This window comes from Anoplopoma fimbria, chromosome 17 (genome assembly GCF_027596085.1).
Source record: "Anoplopoma fimbria isolate UVic2021 breed Golden Eagle Sablefish chromosome 17, Afim_UVic_2022, whole genome shotgun sequence".
Taxonomy (NCBI): Eukaryota; Metazoa; Chordata; class Actinopteri; order Perciformes; family Anoplopomatidae; genus Anoplopoma; species Anoplopoma fimbria.
Window position 1 is genome coordinate 2,295,001 of NC_072465.1, and position 22,547 is coordinate 2,317,547.

Sequence of the window (22,547 nt, forward strand, 5' to 3'; positions counted from 1 at the left end):
ACGCCGGACGGGGGGGCGGGACTTAGCAAACGCAAACATGGCGGCGTCCTTAGATGATGATTTTGAGTTTGATAACCAGGACTACTACTCTCTACTCAACGTCAGGAAAGAGGTATGACTTATTCAGTTCTGCGGTGAGGCCGAATGGTTAGGTACCTTTTCCCGTGACTGTCGGGTAGATTTCCATTGAGAAACTGGTCTGCAGTCGGTGTATGTATCATCCTCCAGGTGAAGAACGGTCTTCTTCATCAGCACCATCACGGCTGATGCTGCAGAGGCATGATAAGCAGTATATTTCAGCATCTACTGTACTTGAATGCAGGCAGTGTTTGCACTTTAGAGTGTGTGTTTGCAGAATGAATGTCTGCTCTAAGGGCCACCTTCTCAAATCTCAGTTCTCATTGAACCAGGGAGACTGGGAGGCCTGACAAGGACAGTGGACAGTAGCTGTTTTTCCAATTTCCTTAAAAATAAGATGCTTTAATGCAGCAGTTCTGTGTCAGCACCCAGGAGTGGAGCTGGAATTACTAGATGATTAAATCTACTGAGTGAAAATTAATCTGCAATCATTTTTCAAGAAAAAAATGCTACAAAATTGCTGCTTCCAGCCTCTGAAATGTGAAGATCTCCTACTTGAATGTGTCTTATATGATAGTAAATTGAACTGAACTGTTTGGACAACAACTATCAATTTGAAGACCTCAGCTTTTCTGGCATTTTACAGACCAAACAGTCAATCAGCAATTAATTAACAAAGTATTTGGCAGAATAATCAATGATGAAAATAATTGTTAGTTGTACAACTTACTAAGCGGTGAGACCTGCCCGCTCCCTTGTCACAGGCTACGTTGGAGGAGCTAAAGGCGTCATATCGGAGGTTGTGTATGCTCTACCATCCTGACAAACATCGGGACCCAGAGCTAAAAAGCCAGGCTGAACAGCTTTTCAACCAAGTTCACCAGGCGTATGAAGGTAAGGATGTCTGGATTGCAGGTATGCACCGGTTGGAATTTAAACCATTTTTATTGCCATTCTTCTTGGAAAAATCCATATGAAATGAAACCGGGCATAGAAACAGAAAAATATATAATTTAAAGCACAAAAAAATCCAGACAGAAACACAAAACACCTGAACTCTAGTTTCTCTCTTTCCCCTCAGTGCTAAGTGATGCTCACTCCAGAGCCATCTATGACATATTTGGGAAGAAAGGGTTGGAGGTGGAAGGCTGGGAGGTATTTATTATCATTAACATAAACCTTTGTTGTTTTGCTGCTACATTATACATACTTAACATTAACCTATCTTAATTACCAACACCTTATGGTGATGATGCTGTGTAGGTGGTGGAGAGAAAGAGAACTCCAGCAGAAATTCGAGAGGAGTATGAAAGGCTGCAGAGAGAAAGAGAAGAGAGGAGGCTGCAGCAAAGAACTAACCCCAAGGTTTTCTCAGTCATAACTACATCGCATTCATCTGTTCAGTGAATTTCTTGTGTGGGCTGCCACTTGTATTCAGATATTACTAAATACATTGTGTGAAACAACTCAATTTTGACTGTAGATGGTTTCCACATTTCATTTCTCATTCTCTGACTTAACTCTGTCAATCTCTCCCCTTCACTCCCTCTCCCTTCACTCAGGGCACAATCAGCGTGGGTGTAGATGCGACAGACCTGTTTGACCGCTATGATGAGGACTTCGAAGAGATGCCAGGAGGGGGATTTCCTCATATTGAAATCAACAAGATGCACATATCCCAGTCCATAGAGGTAAAACAAAACACACACTCACTTAGCATTTGTCTTCCACTAGGTTTACTTACCTAATCCAGGGTCACTGTAGTAGTCTCTGTTTTATCAAGCGTGCATTTCCTGTCTTTCTTCAGGCTCCTTTGACAAACTCTGACACAGCAGTGCTGTCTGGTTCGCTCTCTACACACAATGGAAACGGAGGGGGCAACATTAACATGACTGTACGAAGGGTTACGTCAGCCAAGGGCTGGGGAGAGGTACACACCCATACACACACACATGCAAACTACAAACTACAAAGTACATGAGTTAAATGTTTGGATAGGATGCAGATTGTTTTAGTAGTCTTGGCACAGACTTGCCCGCCTGCAAACACGTTTTTCTGTGCATTCGTCTCTGTAGGTGGAGTTGGGTGCAGGAGACATACTTGGACCTCTCATTGGGTTAAAGGTGTTTCGCAACCTCACTCAACGGTGGTAAGGCCCCACTGTTTGATAAAAGGGGACTAAAATACATACTGTATTAACATATGAACACTATTCTCTGTCTCTCTAATGTCCTCTGTTCCTTCTCCTCTCTGTCCAGTTTCTTGACAGCCCAGTGTGGGTTGCAGTTCTCACCTCGAGGTTTGCGACCGAGCTGTTCTCTGATGACAGCACGACACCTGGACCAGAACACCATGGGCTATCTGCAGTGGCGCTGGGGGCCCAACAGCGCCATGACCACCAGCCTGGTCCGAGACACAAAGAGCAGCCATTTTACTCTAGCTCTGCAGGTAAACACAAACATAAGCAAAAGCACAGAAACATTTACACTATTGATAGGCACGCGTATACAGTTAACTGCTACCTGCTGTCAATACGGTAAATACGCTTTGTACTGTTTTACTTACTTAACCCTGATATTTGCAATAATTTCATTCTGTATACTAACATGCAATTCTCTCCCAACCCTCTTCCAGCTGGGTGTGGCTCACTCCTACCTGATGATGAGCTACCAGTACAAATTCCAGGATGAGGACCAGACCAAAGTGAAAGGCTCTGTGAAGTACGTCTGTCTGCTTATTCTGTTTCCAAATACTTTTTGTCTTCTAATCAACGTGTTTACCGGGCAGGCAGTGTGCAAAAATATGGCAATGCAAAAAAAAAAATATTCTTATGAAAGTAATTTCCTTGTCAAAGCAACTTAACCAGCTTAACCAAACATTGCTTTTTTCCCCTAGTATTAAACTATTCTTTAAGTTATGGGAAGTAATTGTTATGATTGTATAACAAGCTTTTTTTGACATTGTGAAAAAGTATTTCATAATTACAAGCCAAAAACCTATAACTACTATAACTATAACAACTATCATTTTCATTATGTGCAAATGACTGATTTTGTTCATTTGGGGCTACACTTCCAATTTTATAGGAAACTATTTTAAAAATTACATTATGTATAGAGCAAATATTCTAGCACATATTAAGGTGAGTTGTAAAAAGAAAAAATGGCTCATCTTTGTGTTCCTCTATTTCCAGGACAGGCTGGTTCGGCACCGTGGTGGAATATGGAGCAGAGAGGAAGATCAGCCGACACAGTGTCCTGTCAGCCACTGTCAGCATCGGGGTCCCTCAGGGAGTCACACTCAAGATCAAGTACTGGTCAACCCAAAATATGATCTCATTCTCTCATGGGTTTTTATCTGCCAGCATCGCTATCTAATGTGTGTGTGTATTTGTGCTGGTGTTTCTGTGCAGGTTGGCGCGTGCCAGTCAGACGTACCTGTTTCCAGTCCATCTAACAGATCAGCTGCTGCCCAGTGCTGTCTTCTACGCCACTGTGGGACCCCTGCTGGTTTACATGGCCATTCACAGACTGATCATCATCCCATATACAAAAGCACAGAAAGAGCAGTCAGTACATCTCCTGTCTTCAAATCACACTCAATCAGCAACTGACTCTGACAAAATTTGACATGGAATGGATCTTAACTTACCGTTTACTAAAGTTCTCCTTAAGCTTTGCAGGGTTTCTTTAAACAAAATGAAGATTGTTTGTTTGATTTTGAAACTTCATGTCCATCAGCTGAAGGCAACTACACAGCCCTGACTTTGGCAGAGATGGAACATTTTGATTATGGGTGTCTCTAATACTAACAGGGATTTCTCTCACACTGGCACAGTCATCCTAGAGAGCCTCCACAGTGAATCCCAGTGGGTGATTGTTGATGTCTGCTTTGTGCTCCTCAGAGATCTGGAGCTGCAGAGGAAGAGCTCAGCCACAGACATCGCCAAGAAGAAGCACGAGGCAGAGTCTGCTGTGAGTATTCACACTCACATGCAAACACACTGTTATTCGTTGTGTTCATTGATTATTGTTTTCTAGGTTCAGTTCTCCTCATCTTGTCTGAAAATCTCTCTTGTATCCTATTGTATTTTTGTTCTCCTCCACCCCTCCTCCTCTTTCTCCCTTGGCTCCACTGCAGGTTCTGCTGATGCAGGAATCTGTGAGGAGAATCATAGAGGGGGAAGAATCCAAGATGGGTGAGGAAACACACACAAATATACTCAGACGCTACACCGGGGTGAGAAACTGAGAACCTTTTCTAGTTTGCAGCCAAAACTGTAAAAATCCAAATGTGTAATTCAAACACATTTCTCATGTCTACTCTAACCGTGTGATATATTGAAGCTCCAGGATTCTTTTTTTCTAAGCTGAACATCCATCATCTGCGGCTGTGAATCAAGTTATAATTATGTAGCCCATGTCCATGTTGCAATGTTTACATAGGACAAGCTTGTAAGTCTGTGCACGAAACTGTGCAGTGCACACTGGCGTAAATCAAAACTATAATTTCAGTGTGCAAATGGATTTTCTGTTATATTTGTTTAGAGCGATGTTAATGAGATGTGTTCACAGCACTTTTTAGATGCTCTGTCCAAAAAAGGAGAGGTAGACATAGTTGTATAGTAATGATATATAGCTATAGTAGCAGTAATGTTGCTGCGCCACAGCTTGGAATTCACACAATAACACGTATAATTGTGCAACCCTCATGTCTGACATATCTTGGGCATTACTCCAGACTGTCTGTACTGCTCTCTGTTTTAAACTGGCCATTATAATTCATATGTAAACACATCCGAAGTTACTTGAAAGCACAAAAGGCTTACACTGTGTGTATCTGTGTAGGTCTGATCATCCTGAATGCCTGGTATGGAAAGTTTGTGTCAGATACCAGCCGGAAGCAGGAGAAGGCAAAGGTCATTGACGTCACTGTGCCTCTGCAGTGCCTGGTCAAGGACTCCAAACTCATCCTCACCGAGGCATCCAAGGTGTGTGTGTGTGTGTGTGTGTGTGTGTGTGTGTGTGTGTGTGTGTGTGTGTGTGTGTGTGTGTGTGTGTGTGTGTGTGTGTGTGTGTGTGTGTGTGTGTGTGTGTGTGTGTGTGTGTGTGTGTGTGTGTGTGTGTGTGTGTGTGTGTGTGTGTGTGTGTGTGTGTATATCATTTGGTCCATTTGACACAAATCTGAATACATGCGTTGTTCATATGTTTGAAGGCAGGGTTGCCGGGCTTCTACGACCCCTGTGTAGGGGAGGAGAAGAGTCTGAAGTTACTGTACCAGTTCAGAGGTGTCATGCACCAAGTCATCTCTGCAGACACGGAGTCGCTACGGATACCCAGGCAATGTTAGTATGCAAATCAACCCACAAGACCCAGTATTATAATCATGTACCTGCACACTTCTACAGTATGCATGCGGCCATATTCAAATGATTTTTTATCCTGTCTTTCCAGCTCACAGAATTGAGACGGAGTCCTAGGAGCCCACCGCTGTTGTAAAGCTAGCAACAGAGGGCAAAATCCAGTTAAAGCAGACTTTGTGTTAAAAAGATGAACCCCAGAACGGAGGGGACACATCAACAATAAGTCCGTCTCCCTCCTCTGGTCCTCTTCTGTCATGGTATTAGTGAATCTGTTTATCGACTATCCCCTCCCTCTCCTGTGGGCCGTCTCCAAGGTTCAGCAGAATACAGGAGTCAGCTCTGAGTTTCTACAAGGTGTTCCCTTTTGTTTTAACAGTCTGCTACACCTGACAGGACTGCTCAAATATCTGTCTGCTGCAGGAGATCAGACACTGGCAACGAACATAAGTTTGATATATGCACTACACAGGGGGACTAATGATCACTGCAGACGTGGATACCATTCCTGTCAATGATGAGCTAAAAGTGCACATAAATTTAAAGATGTTTCTTGACATTTGTGTGTCAAGTATATATACAAATGAGCTGTGCTGTAATTTGACCCCATATCATTGTAGTCTTTGTACTGTAAACGTATCACCCTGGTAGGTTTGACTCAAATAATGTTATAACATTATAGTCATTTCACTGTTTCACAGATGTTTAGAGTAACACTATGCAGGGTCTCCTGCCCATCAGAGGATTGATAGCGTAACTCATGTTTTTTGTTTATTTGTTGCAATGTCTAACTAATTTATTATGCCTTTTGGGTGATATCTCTGCTGCTCAGATGTAAACTGGTGCTCAAAACTTATATCTGTGAAGGTTGGGTATTGAAATTGGAGGAGGGATTGTAAAGGAAAGTGACAAAGAAGCCCTGTGATGGTGGTGATCAAACCAAGGAGAGACAGGCTTTATTCTTCATGCATAGGCTAGACTGCAATTTAAAGGCAGAATTTCCAATTAAATTTGATTTGCATCAGTATTTATTGATTGTTGCTGCGTGGTTGCAGCCTAAATTGAGTTTTTTTTTTTTTTACAGTGATTTTTAATAAGTGAAGGTTATAGTTTGTTTCTCACTGGTGTACAAACGGCCCTAAGCCCCTGATAACCGTAACAACTGGTATGGATATGTAATAATCAAGCAATAGGGAGATTTTGATGCGACCAGTGGCAGGGCGTAGGTCAACACTTCCCCTCATGAAGGTTGTCGGTTTGCTGGTGAAACGGTCACTGTGCCAGACAGTAACTTGTGACTGGAGCCACACAAAACCATTTTATGTGAGACTTTGTTCGATTTGTACACCAGTGGGGTGTTTAAAGTCCTTTTAAAAAAAAAAAAAATTATATGAATAAGGAATAATCTGCTAATGCCATGTTGCTTCATATACACGGTAATGTATGAAATGCTAAAAACCATGCTCATCACTTGGCTGGCTTTTAGGTGATAATCCACACAGAGACTGACCTGTTCTGAAGCTTTTTTTTTTTCTTTGTGAAGTTGACATGGGGGGATATAATATCCTATGATGCACCTTCTGTTCAGCAACAGAAATCCCAAAGTTTTGAATATCAAATACACATTAAATATTAACCCCTATTTGTGGATTAGTGAATTATTCCTCATTTTGTTGGGAGATCCTGTCATGGATTATGGGGAATGCCACACTGTCCAAGCGACAACTGTAGGATACAAAATTATATTTTATTAAAAGAGCTGCTAATATTTTGCTCAAGTGTTTTAAGTATTTGAAGGATAGCAGAGGCTAGTTGTCATGGAAGTTGTGCTGAAGCCTCCAATTATAGCTGTACACTTTTACTGAACTCCAGAGTTTACATCTTGGGGTCACTATTACTGCAACCATATTGCACTGATTCTGTTTGTAGTATTTTACTTTTCATTTGTTTTAAGTGTGCTGTAAATCATTTTGACAGCTCAGCTGGTGACCTCTGCTCTATTGCCACCTTGAGGCCAGCAGAAAGACTGCTCCCTGCTGTTACACTCCAGCCCATCGTCCAAACTGACCCACATTAGTATGTAAATATACTGTATGTATGGTTGAGGATCCTGTGTTCTCTGTCCTGTAAAAACTACAATAAATAGTATAGTATAGTATCAGATTCTTGTTTGATTTTATGAACATTTCAGATGGATCAGCAAGTTTAAGGAAATGCCCTGAGATAATATAAAGACAAAAAGCCTTAAATTAAAATGGTAACTCTTTATTTACAATAGTTTACAATAGTTTCACAGAAACAGTTTGCACCACAGTACAGACAACGCTTTCTCAATAAGGGGATAGGATAACCCAAGATCAGAATAAACGAGCTGTATCACAATGAGCAATGCTAACATTATTACACTGATGTCTTAAAGACGCAGACTAAAATTACACAATTGTGCCTGAAGAAGTCTCCTCAGGTTCTCATCAAGACATGAAAGTCCAGAGAAACAGCAAATAATTTTAGGTCTTGAAACGTCTTGAAAACATCACAACCTGATGTTCTTTAAGATCTGGCGATTGCTGGGTACGAACTAGTTAACCAACATTTGTAAAACCCAGAAGACAAGAGAGCAGAGACAAGCTTGACCACTTTGAACTCTTAGAAAGTTGTATGTTCTTCACATAACAAACATTCATTGTGTGTGTTAGTCATTGCCCAGTCAAGTCATTGATTCTGCATTGTAAAATCCCATCCTGGACTAATATAAAAGGTTCTGAGTCTAAAATCTGTCACTACAGTATGGCTTTTATATAATCAGAAACAACAGCAGATGGCACATGAATAACGAGGCTTTAAATCCAATTTCCAGCAAGTACTAGGAAAAAAAAAGAGCCTAAAAAAAACATTTTTTCCGATAAACCTGCTCGATTTGGAAGTGAGTGAATACTGCTGTGAAAGCGTCAGTGAGAGGTGATAGGAGATGAGATCTGTTATTTTGATCCACCCTTCAGAGACAAACAAAACAAACCGACCCTGCCCATGGTACTTTCAAAATATCCATTTCGTCATCTTACAGAGGACCATAACCTTTGAGCTTAGTTGAGCCATAGCAGCACATGCTTTGCCAACACCCTCACACAATGTTAACCATTCAAGCAAACACACACTCGCATGCATAATTTCAACTGGACTTTTGAGAGGATCTTTCTCAGAACACTTTTCCAGTTAAGATAGTTTTTTTCTAACGATACTTAAACAGGACGGCCATAGGAGTTCCCTTCTATAAATATACTCGTCTCTGAAAACACTGTCATGAGCATGAAACGGTTTAAAACCAAGGTGACTGTGTTGGAAAATAAAAGTCATTGTTGAATCCCGTCATAAAATGCAGCAAAAACACTGACCAGAGGGGAAAAAACCTTGACATCTGGCTTTATATTATCTGTGAATTACTAAATTGTTTTTAATGAAAAAAATCATCAGAAATAAAAATTCTGATGAAATAAGAACACTGGTGAAACATTTTCAAAGGGAAATTGTGGGAAAGCTAATGTGTGGCCAAGTAACATTTTAATATTAGCAGAATAGCCGAGGCAGTAGTAGTAGTAGTAGAAACAGGAGGGACAAGCGCTCGGTTCAGTTGCACAGGCTTCAAGCCTCAATGATATTCTTTCACAATGTCTTAAATAACAAAACGGAACAACAAACATATGAAGCGGATGCAGACTTTAGCCTTTTATCCTACATCTTTGTTCTATTGGATTATACCTCAGATTAATACTATAGCACCATCTGAAGCAACTAACACAAGGCTTAACTTGTTGTCTCATTTTTAACAGTTAATTGTGTAGCAAGAAGCATGTAAGAGAAATCAAATCCAGTTTAATCAGAAAAACAAACTTGTTCCTATGACAGAAAGGTCATAGGGGTTCTTTTTTTCAAGAAAATAAAATAAAAGTGCAAACTGTCTTTTTTTCCCACAAATCCCAGCATGCACCATAGTGGGTGGCAGTTGTGAGGGAATTCTCTCTATATGGCAGTTCAAAAGTTTCCAGTGTTCACAAGACACACAGTCCCAACAGTAGAGGTTTGCTGCTATGCTAATGTCATCTACAGACAGACATCAATTCAGTGATTGCCTTACGCACAGAGTCTGTATGGAAGCAGGAACAAACCTTAGTAAATCTAAAATGACACTCAAACTGTTTTCAAATGGGATAAGGGCTCGGGATAGGTCCATCAAAGTGTTCATAGAAAAAGAGTTCATGGCTGATAATGAAGGACAGAGACTGAAGGGTGCAAGACCTGAATTTTAAAGGAAGGGTCAGTCCAACAGGTGGAGGGGAAGCAAGAGTGGTAGGGGTCAGAGTTCAGGGTTCGGCCTGGGGGTCAGTCTAGCAGATGCTTACGCGGGCCAATGCGTGAGCGATGGGAGCGGCGGGCATCTAGGGTTCCGTGTGACTCTCGGCAGCTCTGGCATACATATGTCTCTGGCACGTGGCTCTTGCGGATCTTAGCACACGACAGGTGGATCCAGGTGTTACACTTGTTGCACTCGATCATGGCCCGGCCCGCAAAAGGCTTCATGCAGAAACACGTCACAAGGTCCCACGAGTCGTCGTCTGAGAAGACAGGAGAGAGCATACGTTAAGCTTAGTCACTTTGTCAAACTTGTAACTATGCAATACATGAATTAAAAAGGAAACCTTACCAGAGTCTACCATGATGTCCTCATCCTCTCCTGATCCATCCTCGTCTCTGAACACCACCTGTTTCCCCTGGCGGAACACCTTTCTCTTTCCTGAAAGGCCCTCCACCTTCTGTACCTTTACCACCCCTTCTTCGAGGTCTTGACCGCCCCAGTTTCGACGCTCCTCATTGGGCTCCTCCTTGCAGAGGGCTGGGCTAGGCAGATTCTGGGGGTGGAGAGGAATGCTGAAATCATCTTCGGGCTCTTCTTTGATCGTTCGGCCACCAAAGGAGACGGGGTACTGCAGTTCTGGGACTGTTGAGTTGGCCTGCTGAACCCCGCTTTCTTCACCAGCCGCATGCTCCCTCTCCTTTCTCCTTTTCTTCTTCTTCAGCTTGTCAGCTTTCCTGCGGTCATCTGGGTGCAGGGTGGTGATTGTGTGCTGCAGGGGAGAAAGGGGGCATGTATGTTTAAAGGGATGAACATGATGAACACATGAGGCTAATGATGAGACATCAATCCAACTCACATCTTTCTTGGTGTGACTGGGCATTGTGGATCCTGGCTGTGGACGTTTCCTGCTCCTGTCCTGAGGGGCCTTTGGGGGGCGCTGGGGGCAGGATGTTGGGGGTCCCGGGGTCCAGCCATCACTATCAGCTGTGCTGCCTGTACTGTTGGGAGGACTCGAACTACTGCGCAGTGGAGAGTCCTGTAACAATAAATGGGAGCACTAGGGGTCAGTGAGTTCAAAATTCTAAAGATAAAGCTGGAAATGAACAGATTCATCCACTCAACAATAAGATCCCTTATAGCCAAACAGCCAGCTACTCATTAAATTCCCATGAAATCTGTTTAGTAACAATTTGCTGAGTGTACATTTTACAGTGTACAATAGCCTCCACCTCAAAACAATACGAACATGATGTTGTTGAAACTTGCCTGTCTGTCTGTATGAGTCTGTTTGGCTGACAGCTGACAGCTAACCGCTAACACACTGCTGTACCTCGCTGCTAAGCAGGCAGACAGCTTGGTGAGCTTTCCTTTGTGTTTTGACAGGATTGTATGAAGTGTATTATATGACAATTCGAGCCCACTGCGTGTATAACATTCATACCCCTGAAACCCTCCTAGCTGGCTATTCCATATCCTTGAGAAAAGCTCTGCAAAAGTATTTTCATGACAGCCTGAATGTTGGGCTTCACTATTTCTTATATTACATGTTTCGACTTAAAATCAGGCCTCTTCGAGACAACAAATTAGATGTATTTGCATTAGCGAGGAGACATGGCGCATAAATCATCATTGAGTATCAACAAATGACAACACAGCTGTGCACCATGTGATGACATATGCTCAGACGGAGCAATATGTAAACAAATCTAGCATGTCTTAGAGGGAAACGGAAGAGCAACAAGGTGACAGAAAAAAACGTCTATGGAACAACCACAACTTCAACAAAACAAGTCAGAATCTATAAATCCCTGTCGCTGATGGTAAGGAAGAGGAAGTACATTTGTCCAACATTGGATAATAACAACAATAATGCTGATTTCTTAGGGGGTGGCCCACCCACAAGGCTGGGTCTGCATCAAGAGGGTCTTAACTGTTGGAGTTTGGGGGATAAAAAGATGTGTTTGTAACAATAGACACCAAATACAACACTATAAAAGCTGCATCCTTTGATAAACAGGATTATCAGTGACAGCAATTCAATGCTTGGGAAGTGGGGGTGCATGTTTTAATGACTATGCCTTTACTAAAACTATACACGTTTTCAACCATTATAAATGTGTAGAAAATGTGTTATGGGAAGGAAAATGGATATGAATTGATTTACAGTTGGAACAGGACTACTTGCCATACAAGAGAGGGCTCAGTTAAGCTGACAAACAGCAGCGGAGAGGAGGAGGATGTAAATGTAACAGACACTTGGAGAGATGCAGCAAGCTAGGCAGAAGGCCATGAAGCCATGAGTTAAACCAATGACAGAGTTGTAACTGAAATCTTGCCATGTGAATAGAAAGAAAAAAGTTAACTTGGCGTTAACTTGGCATGCTGAAACTACAATAAACAGGAGCCAGAGAAACTAAAAAGACAAAATAATTAGTTTAAGATAATCTCATCAACAGAAGACGCATCTCAATGAGCCAAAGAGAACTCAACCTCTCCTGTCCAATTCACAGAGTCGAAACAATACAGGATTAAATTAAAGACATGAGACTTACTTTTGGTAAGTATCCAACTGTTTCACTTCACCTTTCAAAATAATTACATCCACCAACTTAAAGTCTAGGCCACATAATGTCAGTCACAACAGATATGCAGGATTTACGTAAAATGATTACATCTATGTGGTAAGTAAATATCCTCTTCAGGTTTTAAAAATGCTTTTTATTTTAAATGCATCTTCTTTAATTAACAATGAAGATTTCATTGAACATGGTGTGGGTCTTTTTTTGTTTGTTTCTCTTGTGAAATTTACATTGGGACTTTGTTTAGTTATTTCAACTTCACCAGGATATTTTCTTAGCGGCTTATTTGACTATGTTGTTCATGCAGAAACATAACGTTACTTAATACAACAGTCCTAAGAGGTCAATGAACGACGTAATGTTAGCTGACACGAGTGCTTTAAGATGTAGATGTTTTTTAAGATTAAATGTGAATGAGTGTAACGTTATCTCCAGGCACTATCTGCCTCATGTACTCACCTCTTGGGGGTATGGGATGTAACCGGCGTAAGCCAAGACGAAAGTGCAAAACTTGTTAAAGTCCTCGACTGTCCTCCTCTTCCTGTATGGTGGACTAAAACCCTGAAACACAGTCACATCATGGACACATTAGCCTCATTACCGACAGTGTCGGAGCAACACTTGGACGTTGCCCCTCTGCGTCAATAACATGTTGACAAACAATCTACATGTCATCCATCGCATGGAAACCCTTCTCTCGGACATTATTATTATTATCATATTCCTTTATTGATCCCCATGGGGGAAATTCAAGTGTTGCAGCAGCTCAACTACACAGACACAGACAATAAATACACATACTATACAACTACACAGACAATAAATACACATACTATACAACTACAAGACTAAATACACATACAATACAATACACATACTATACAACTACACAGACAATAAATACACATACTATACAACTACACAGACAATAAATACACATACTATACAACTACACAGACAATAAATACACATACTATACAACTACACAGACAATAAATACACATACTATACAACTACACAGACAATAAATACACATACTATACAACTACGCAGACAATAAATACACATACTATACAACTACACAGACAATAAATACACATACTATACAACTACACAGACAATAAATACACATACTATACAACTACACAGACACAGACAATAAATACACATACTATACAACTACACAGACAATAAATACACATACTATACAACTACACAGACAATAAATACACATACTATACAACAAAATAAAGATAAAGATAGAAAGATAGAGTCATGTCAGTGAACAATCCCACCAACCCCAACCGATCAAGAGCAGAAAACACACGAAAGCTAATATTAGCTCGGTTGGCTAGCAATAGACAGCAAATAAGTAACTAATGCTAATGCTAAGAAGCTAGCTGCTGGCTAGTGTTGGCAAAGTTCAGCTAGCAAAACAAAACTAGGAAAAGCCCGACAGAGAGTCATGTGGAGACACTGATGAGACACCTGATACATGCAGATGTCGTGAATAACAAGTCAATGTTAGCATGTTTTCTTTTAGAAGAAGCGTTGAGCTAGCATCGACTCTTGACACAGTACCACCTGAAGTCCCCACGTTGTGTCAGTCTCACCTCAGCTCACACGGACGTACTTGCATCCCTACACCAGGAGCTAACGTTGTGACAACAGTAGCAACAAGCTAAGCTAACCAGCAGCTGCTACACCGTGTGGTGACAACCTGACACTCACCTCCGACTGGTACGCATGGGACGTGGATGGGTTTATGTCCCCCATCTCCTCCACGTACCTGGCCAACCCGTGACAGACTAGAGCAACGAGCTACTCAAGCGTAAACACCTGAGGTTACCTAGCTGTTGCTATGCTCCCAACATCACGGCTAACGTCGTCAACGTTACGTTACTTATCCGACAACTCCGAGCAACAGTGTTGCCACCAGCACGTCGATGACGTTGACCTACTTCTTTGATCAACTAGTCGTATCAAAGTTGCAAAAACCGTAAATAGTAAGCGTTACTACTGTATTTACACTGTTGATTCAGCACACAGACTAGTAGAGGTTCACTTCGGCTGTCACCAGCCAGCTGCCTGTTTCTTCTTCTTCTTCTCTGGTGTTTATTGGAGTTCGGAGAACCCGCTTTAGGTGCATTAGCGCCACCTACCGGACTGGAGGCGAAGCAGTAGATTGGCAGAAATAAATAAGATAAGATAAGATAAAATAAGATAATCCTTTATTAGTCCCGCAGCGGGGAAATTTGCAGGCTTACAGCAGCATAGAGTTAAAGTGCACACAAGAGACATAGTAAAGAAAGACAAGATAAAAATAAAAATGAAAATAAAAAAATAAAAATAAAATAAAAAACAAGTATTATAAATAAGCAATAAAAAACAGTAGAAAAACACAATAACTGAAATATAATATTTACAGACAGAAAAAAAAAACTATATTAACTATATTAACTACTATTGCACAATGTAAATTGTCTGTTTTCCTTGTTGCTCTCGATTAACTAGTAAGATGATTGTTTACTTCCATGGATGCTAACTGAGTCTGTATTTATAAGATTTTGTATTTTTTTAGTTATTGTGGATTTTTTTTTTTTCTTACTTACTTATTTTTGTTTGTTTTTTCTACTATGTACCTTGTTTGCACTATATCTATGCTGCTGTAATCCTGTAAATTTCCCCGCTGCGGGACTAATAAAGGATTATTTTATTTTATAATATAATCCTTTAGATGATTGTTTACTTCCATGGATGCTAACTGAGTCTGTATTTATAAGATTTTGTATTTTTTTAGTTATTGTGGATTTTTTTTTTTTCTTACTTACTCACTTGTTTAAAATACTTGTTTGTTTTTTCTACTATGTACCTTGTTTGCACTATATCTATGCTGCTGTAATCCTGTAAATTTCCCCGCTGCGGGACTAATAAAGGATTATTTTATTTTATAATATAATCCTTTATTAGTGTCTCAGCGTGTGTGCTTCATCCCATTGTACTCCCACATGTACTGCAATCCATAGGAAGGTAACACCCAGTGCAGACATTTGAAATCCTACATCAGGTGTGGAGACTAACAATCATACATGTTCTACCCTTAGAATGACTATTTCAGATGGTAGTAACTCTGCATATCAGTAATTCAGCAAGTCAGTAATTCTGTTCCAAATGTAAAAATAAAACAATTGATAAATGCAACTCAAACTTTCTTACTGATTTCTTACTCTAATGCACTGGTAAAATAACTATAGACAGTTCTGAATGAATGTGATATAATACGGTACTATACATTGCAAATAAATCTACCTAAGTGTTAGAGGATTTATTCGTTTAATATCACTTTATTGTCAAATAAAATTACATAAAGCTGTACTGGAGCTTTATTCATTTTCAATAGACCTCCAATCCAAATAACATATTTAATCATAGATTAATTTTTTTACCATTATTATTTGAATTGGTGAACATGTTGAAGATCTAGTATAATGTACTGTAGTATAATCTAATATCTAGTATGTAATAATATATATATATATGGTTATATTTAGTTTTTAGTTTAGTTTAGTTTATTTGCACAATTGAAAAATATAATAAACATAACATTGATAAATGATATAACAGTGCAGGAAGAGGCAGAAAGCCCACTGGGCTTATTTGAAGCCTCCACCTATATAATATTTAAAAAAAAAAATCACAATACTATAACGAATACAAAAAGAAAATACATATGATATGAAATACTGTTGAAAAAGCAATTTTACAAGATATGCCTTGCTATATCATAAAAGTCATAGTTACCTTACCTTACTGTGGGTACAAATCCGATTGCCGAGCGTCGTGAGGAGGTCGCTCATAATGAAAAGCCTCCCGTTCACATCCTAAAGAAGCAGACTTTTCCCTCAACGGAAACCCCATGCTGCAGGTTCCGGTTGTTTTCTGTTTTTTGTCCGCAGAAGCGAGAGGCAGTCAAACTCAAAACATTTTAATCGCACACTATTGTTAAAGATGTCAAACAACAAAATGCAGCATTTTGCAAATCGTTGCAGCTCTAATATATTCATGCATTACTCATACAACATATAAAACATGAGCTTTATTCTGGTTATTTCTGTATTCTGTAACCTTCATCAAAATGTGTAAGCCAAGTTTGTGGCAAAGGGAAGAGAAACCACTACAATTTTTTCCTACATATTGGGCAGCATTTTAGGAGCTTTTTAACTGACCGATTCACTACTGTGGCCGTGGAGATATTTAGTAATAGAAACTATTGTGGAGGCTTACTACGAGGAAAACAAACCACTGCGGAATGTTCTGCACATGGTGCTAAACCCTGAGTTAAAGTTACCCAAGATAGCTTTGTCAATGTTGGTTAACTACAGTTAAACTTGTTCCAAGTTACAGCAATGTGAAAGTGATGTCTCTGCATCAGCCTGATATATGCAGTAGAAAAACTGCAGTAATTTGTATACATTCCTTCAGAATTGGATGTATTAAACAACAAAAAAGTTAAAATCATGGGTTAAGATTTACAAACTCAAACCCAACACATTGAAGTTTGTGAAAGCTATTCCCTCAGCTGAGAATCTGTTTAGATCCTAGAGAATATTTTCAGGAAAAGATAATGGATCTTTTCAGTCTCTAAACACTCTCTCCATCCAAAAATAACCCTCTATTCAATCCAAAAATCTCAACATAACCTCCTCCGAATCAGGTTAAGTGTACAGCATAAGTTGCAATGGCAATCGAACCAATGTCTTAAGGGTTAATAGATACAAACATGGTGCATGGGTGCATCCAACCCTAAGTGCAATAAAAGCAAAGAATTGAAAGCTTCAGATGTCTCTTTTTTTTATCTGTTCTACAACATTGTTTTCTGGTGTGCAAAAATAACTTCAGCTTCAAGGAGTCTGTACTGTACTTTATACTTTTTATACCAAAAGTGAAGCAAGATATGTATAAATACTTAGTATTGGTGTTTTTCTTTTTCTCCACAATAGATGATAGCCGATACACTGGAGCAACCACAGATGTCAGAGAGCAGCCCCCTGAGCTGAACATTAAGGTGGATTCGAAAATATCAGAGCCGTCGCCTAAATGACCTAAAAAGGAGCAAATTGAATATGACATAAGTCTGGGATCATAACGACAACAAGGACTGTGGGAATCTGAGAACTATAATGCCCATGTGGAAAGTGACCCAAAATAAGAAGACACAAACATGCCGTGCATTATTGACTCATTCCATATTAAAGGGGTCGACATCAACCCCAACTCTTCAGGAACCCTCACAGCTGATGAAGCTTCGGACTGTTACGCATCAGACTCTGACAGGGCCACAGATTCCCCACAGCTATCCAGGAGCGAGGAAAGCACAAGTGGAAATCGAGAACTTCAAAGCTATGAGAGAAAGTCAGGAAAAAGCTTAACGGTAAGGTGGTTTTAATGCCCAAGAACCCTGTAGATCAAAAGCTTTGTCAGGTCTTTGAACACTAACTGGTGATCCAGAACAATTTTCTAGTTGGAAGCAAAGTTACGTAGTTGTTAAACTGTGATCGGAAATACTATTTCAAATGCTGCCCCTGACCAGCTTTAGTACACAGCCTAGGTTCCTATTGGGTGCATGTTAGTGCTGAAATTATTAAGCAGCTGATCAGTCAATGGCCATAAAGTATCTATTTTAAAATTTGGAAATCGATACTTTGAATGAAGTAAGCATTTTAAAGATTGCTTTGGGCTATGGTAACCCCGGATCAGATTTAGTATTTCTACCCCAAGTATAGGTTCATAGTTTGTTTGAGAGTTCAACTGGCTACCAAAAACCTGTATTTTAGTTTTTTTAAGTCCTAGAAAATAACAATACAGAGCAAAATGTTCTAGAGAAAATGTAGTTCTCCCAGATGGGCTTTTACTGTGCAACTTTGATCTAAAGATGTCCTGGAAATATCCCTAAAAATGATTATATAAACTTGGGAAAACATCTTGACGCCCTTAAGGATGTTTCATTCACATTGCACGTCTGGTTTGTTTTTAACAGTTGAAGCATGAAATAATGCAGATGCAGAAAACCATGCTGAATTTCCAAGGTAAAAAGGGCCAGACTCAATGAATACACTTTTATAATTCAGATTATTATACTTTCATTTATTATATAACTAATGATATTAATCTGTTGCATACAGGATGGTGCCCCACCAATCTTTCATTCCTGCCCCAACTGACTGCCAGTCCTTTTTGGCAAGGCTCACAGAAGCCTTCAAAGTCCCTAAAGGTTGCCCCCTGTCCTATCAGTGCCCTGTACCGTCAGGTCGGGATTACAAGACATACGACGATGCCCCCCCTCGACCGCAGCTTCCCCTGGCTCATCAAAGATTGAAGCCAGTGTCGGCTCTCCCTACCCTCAGTACCAAGGAGCAGGAGCATATGGACATTATGGCGATCACCTGGGAGGCCGCACGCACGCTGGAGCACTCCACACGAGGACACAAGGAGGCAGTAGTGGAGCCGAGGAATCTGCGCTTGACCAGCCGTTTCAGGGATATCTGCAAACTTAAACCAGGAAGGAACAATGGGAGCTCCTGATATTCAAGATACAGAAAGGATTACCCCGTTGCAAGACGGCAAATATAAAAGAGGAGATGAAGGCGGAGGCACTTCGGGAATACTATAAACATTTGTGTGTCAACTGGTCGCCCTGCGGGTTGGTTGTCCATCCCAATGCTCCGTGGTTGAGGGCGCTGCCTGACGGGTTGGTGTACGACCCCAAGGAGACCCCCAGCTTCGGGCTGGTGCACGTCAAATGCAGCGTGAGCGTTGTCCTGTTCTAGGGCTATTCTATTAATCACTTAGTCTACAAATCGGAAAATAGTGAACCATTTCTACCTCAATTTCCCAGAGCCCAAGCTCACATTGATTATGTCTGATGGTTATCCGTTTACTATCATAAAAGACTAAGAAAACCAGCAAAATACTCGTGGGATGCTGGAACATGGGAATATATTTTGGTATTTATCCTTAAAAGCAGACATGGTTGATACTAAAACTGTTGCTGCTGATTCCTTTTTTGTAGTTTTTTATCGTCATTTTGTCATCTCATTGAGTGTCCCTTCTCATGTTGGTCGAGTCAATCAATCAAGTGTTTAATCACATAAGGGTTATTACAGGTTCAAATACTGGTAAAAAAATTGCTAGAGACTACCAAAGCACAATAAGTGGTAATCATACTGCAGTTTTCTAACAGAATAAGATTTTGAGCAGGATGTTTGAATGTTCCAAAATAAAGAGTCTTATACAATACCCAGTAAATGTTCTTGTTCATGTTAATGCTTACAGTTTCCTACATTTCAAACCCTTGCAGGTCTCAGGTCTGAAACTTTTACCAAAAGCAAAAAAATAAAACTTATTACGCTCTTCTAATTTTCACAATTTCCACTGTTTGTATACAATTTACTGAAACTGATTTCCTTGCTTACATTACTACACTGACAACATTTACAGTTCTTTTATTTCAAGCGAACTAAATATTTAAATGGATTACTTTAAAGTGACATTTTAACTCCTTTCAGCGCTTTCTCTTAAAGTGACACTTCACTCAGAGCTTACACTTAATTGACACATCAACTTTACTCGGAGCTGAGACTTTTCAGTACTTCAACTATTTTAAATGCTAAATGGCAGAATTTCATCAGCGATCACACATACATTTTCTTGTAATGTTGTAATGTTGATTCATAGCTTTAATCACAATATTTGACCAGAGGGTCAAATGAGAAATAAAAAAAAATAAAAATTGTAAGTTAACCAATAAACCTTATTAAATCTGTGTCAATAGTCTCAAACACTGGAAATCTCTAGTCTTAACCAAAATGTTCTGTTTGGGTTCCTGTAGACCCGGGGCCTCTTTTACAGCTCAAAACAAGCTCAACACTGTTTAAATCAGCAGTTTGTGACTTAAATAAATTGGATAAGAAATGATTATGAAATTAATTTTGAACTGATGACATATTTCAGAAGCTAAAGCAGAAAATGAAGCATTACCTCTGTTTGGGATCTCAGAGAGTGTAGCTGTAAAATAGACCAACTAAAATGGATTATATGCTGACGGTACGTTTTACATGTCACCACACCTTTTTAAATCCCCAACATGTGTGTATACAGATATACACATACACATACTCACATCTGAGGAAATTCTAACTAGTGAATGCCATTATTGCCTGAAAAATGACTGTAATGATTCATTGATTTTCAATACAGTTGCCAATTTTCTGTAATTCTTCTGTCAAGTTTGATCAATTGGATAAATCGTTGCAGCTCTAATATATTCATGCATTACTCATACAACATATAAAACATGAGCTTTATTCTGGTTATTTCTGTATTCTGTAACCTTCATCAAAATGTGTAAGCCAAGTTTGTGGCAAAGGGAAGAGAAACCACTACAATTTTTTCCTACATATTGGGCAGCATTTTAGGAGCTTTTTAACTGACCGATTCACTACTGTGGCCGTGGAGATATTTGGAGAAATAGAAACTATTGTGGAGGCTTACTACGAGGAAAACAAACCACTGCGGAATGTTCTGCACATGGTGCTAAACCCTGAGTTAAAGTTACCGAAGATAGGTTTATCAATGTTGGTTAACTTACAAATCTGAAATTACTAACATTAGTTACTAGCTACAGTTCAACTTGTTCCAAGTTACAGCAATGTGAAAGTGATGTCTCTGCATCAGCCTGATATATGCAGTAGAAAAACTGCGCTACATAATGAAACGTAACGTTAAATATGTAACGTTACAGTTTAAACTGAACTGTAAAGTTACTTTTAATTTAGCTTTTTTATCGTTATATGAGCTCAATGTTGTGATCTTGACCATAACATTTTATGCAAGCAAGTGCTCTACTTAAGTACACTGTTGAGGCGAATGTTCTTCACTTAAATATTTGAGTTTGCTACTTTATACTTTTACTTAAGTATTTTCCCTCAACTTCAACCCAACTCTTAAGTTACTCTATAAATGAAACATTGTTAAGATAAGATAAGATAATCCTTTATTAGTACCGCAGCAGGGAAATTTGCAGGCTTACAGCAGCATAGAGTAAAGTGCACACAAGAGACATAGTAGAAGAAAGACAAGATAAAAATAAAAAATGAAAATAAAAAAAACAAGTATTACCAGAGGGATTTTTTTCTACATATTATTATATTCCTTTATTGATCCCCATGGGGGAAATTCAAGTGTTGCAGCAGCTCAACTACACAGACACAGACAATAAATACACATACTATACTATACAACTACACAGACAATAAATACACATACTATACAACTACACAGACAATAAATACACATACTATACAACTACACAGACAATAAATACACATACTATACAACTACACAGACAATAAATACACATACTATACAACTACACAGACACAGACAATAAATACACATACTATACAACTACACAGACAATAAATACACATACTATACAACTACACAGACAATAAATACACATACTATACAACTACACAGACACAGACAATAAATACACATACTATACAACTACACACAATAAATACACAATAAAACTACACATACTATACTATACAACTACACAGACAATAAATACACATACTATACAACTACACAGACAATAAATACACATACTATACAACTACACAGACAATAAATACACATACTATACAACTACACAGACAATAAATACACATACTATACAACTACACAGACAATAAATACACATACTATACAACTACACAGACAATAAATACACATACTATACAACTACACATACTATACAACTACACAGACACAGACAATAAATACACATACTATACAACTACACAGACACAGACAATAAATACACATACTATACAACAAAATAAAGATAGAACACATACTATACAACAAAATAAAGATATTGGGTTTTAATAAGGCCAGAGGTACATTTTAAGAAACAAATGTGGTGGATTTTGCAATTATTCATACATTTCTGTGGCGTCCCAAACAATGTGGTTGTAAAGCCAATGCCAATGAACATAAGGGCTCAGGTGGAGAGAGCTGACATGTTGTATTTGTCCTCTGCTCCTGTAGGGGGCGCTGTGTCCACTCACTCTGGGACATACTCGCAGGATTGAGCAGATATTGGTTAATATCA

At 39.4% G+C, this 22,547-nt stretch overlaps 2 protein-coding genes across 2 annotated transcripts; one reads left to right on the forward strand and one right to left on the reverse strand.

Moving 5' to 3' along the window:
• Window positions 1-34: 34 nt before the first annotated feature.
• Window positions 35-6,087, forward strand: LOC129106112 (dnaJ homolog subfamily C member 11-like). Its single transcript, XM_054617445.1, has 16 exons — window positions 35-112; window positions 843-972; window positions 1,160-1,233; window positions 1,342-1,443; window positions 1,641-1,769; window positions 1,886-2,008; window positions 2,154-2,227; window positions 2,337-2,526; window positions 2,713-2,798; window positions 3,272-3,388; window positions 3,491-3,646; window positions 3,983-4,052; window positions 4,219-4,276; window positions 4,926-5,068; window positions 5,293-5,422; window positions 5,532-6,087. Exons 1-16 carry the CDS (start codon window positions 38-40, stop codon window positions 5,555-5,557), a joined length of 1,683 nt encoding a protein of 560 aa, XP_054473420.1. The 5' UTR covers window positions 35-37; the 3' UTR covers window positions 5,558-6,087.
• A 1,612-nt stretch (window positions 6,088-7,699) lies between these two features.
• Window positions 7,700-14,452, reverse strand: phf13 (PHD finger protein 13). Its single transcript, XM_054617134.1, has 5 exons — window positions 14,099-14,452; window positions 12,827-12,928; window positions 10,645-10,824; window positions 10,137-10,557; window positions 7,700-10,047 (listed from the first exon to the last, which is right to left on the reverse strand). The coding sequence occupies exons 1-5, from the start codon at window positions 14,141-14,143 to the stop codon at window positions 9,815-9,817; spliced, it is 981 nt and encodes a 326-aa protein (XP_054473109.1). The 5' UTR covers window positions 14,144-14,452; the 3' UTR covers window positions 7,700-9,814.
• Window positions 14,453-22,547: the final 8,095 nt, after the last annotated feature.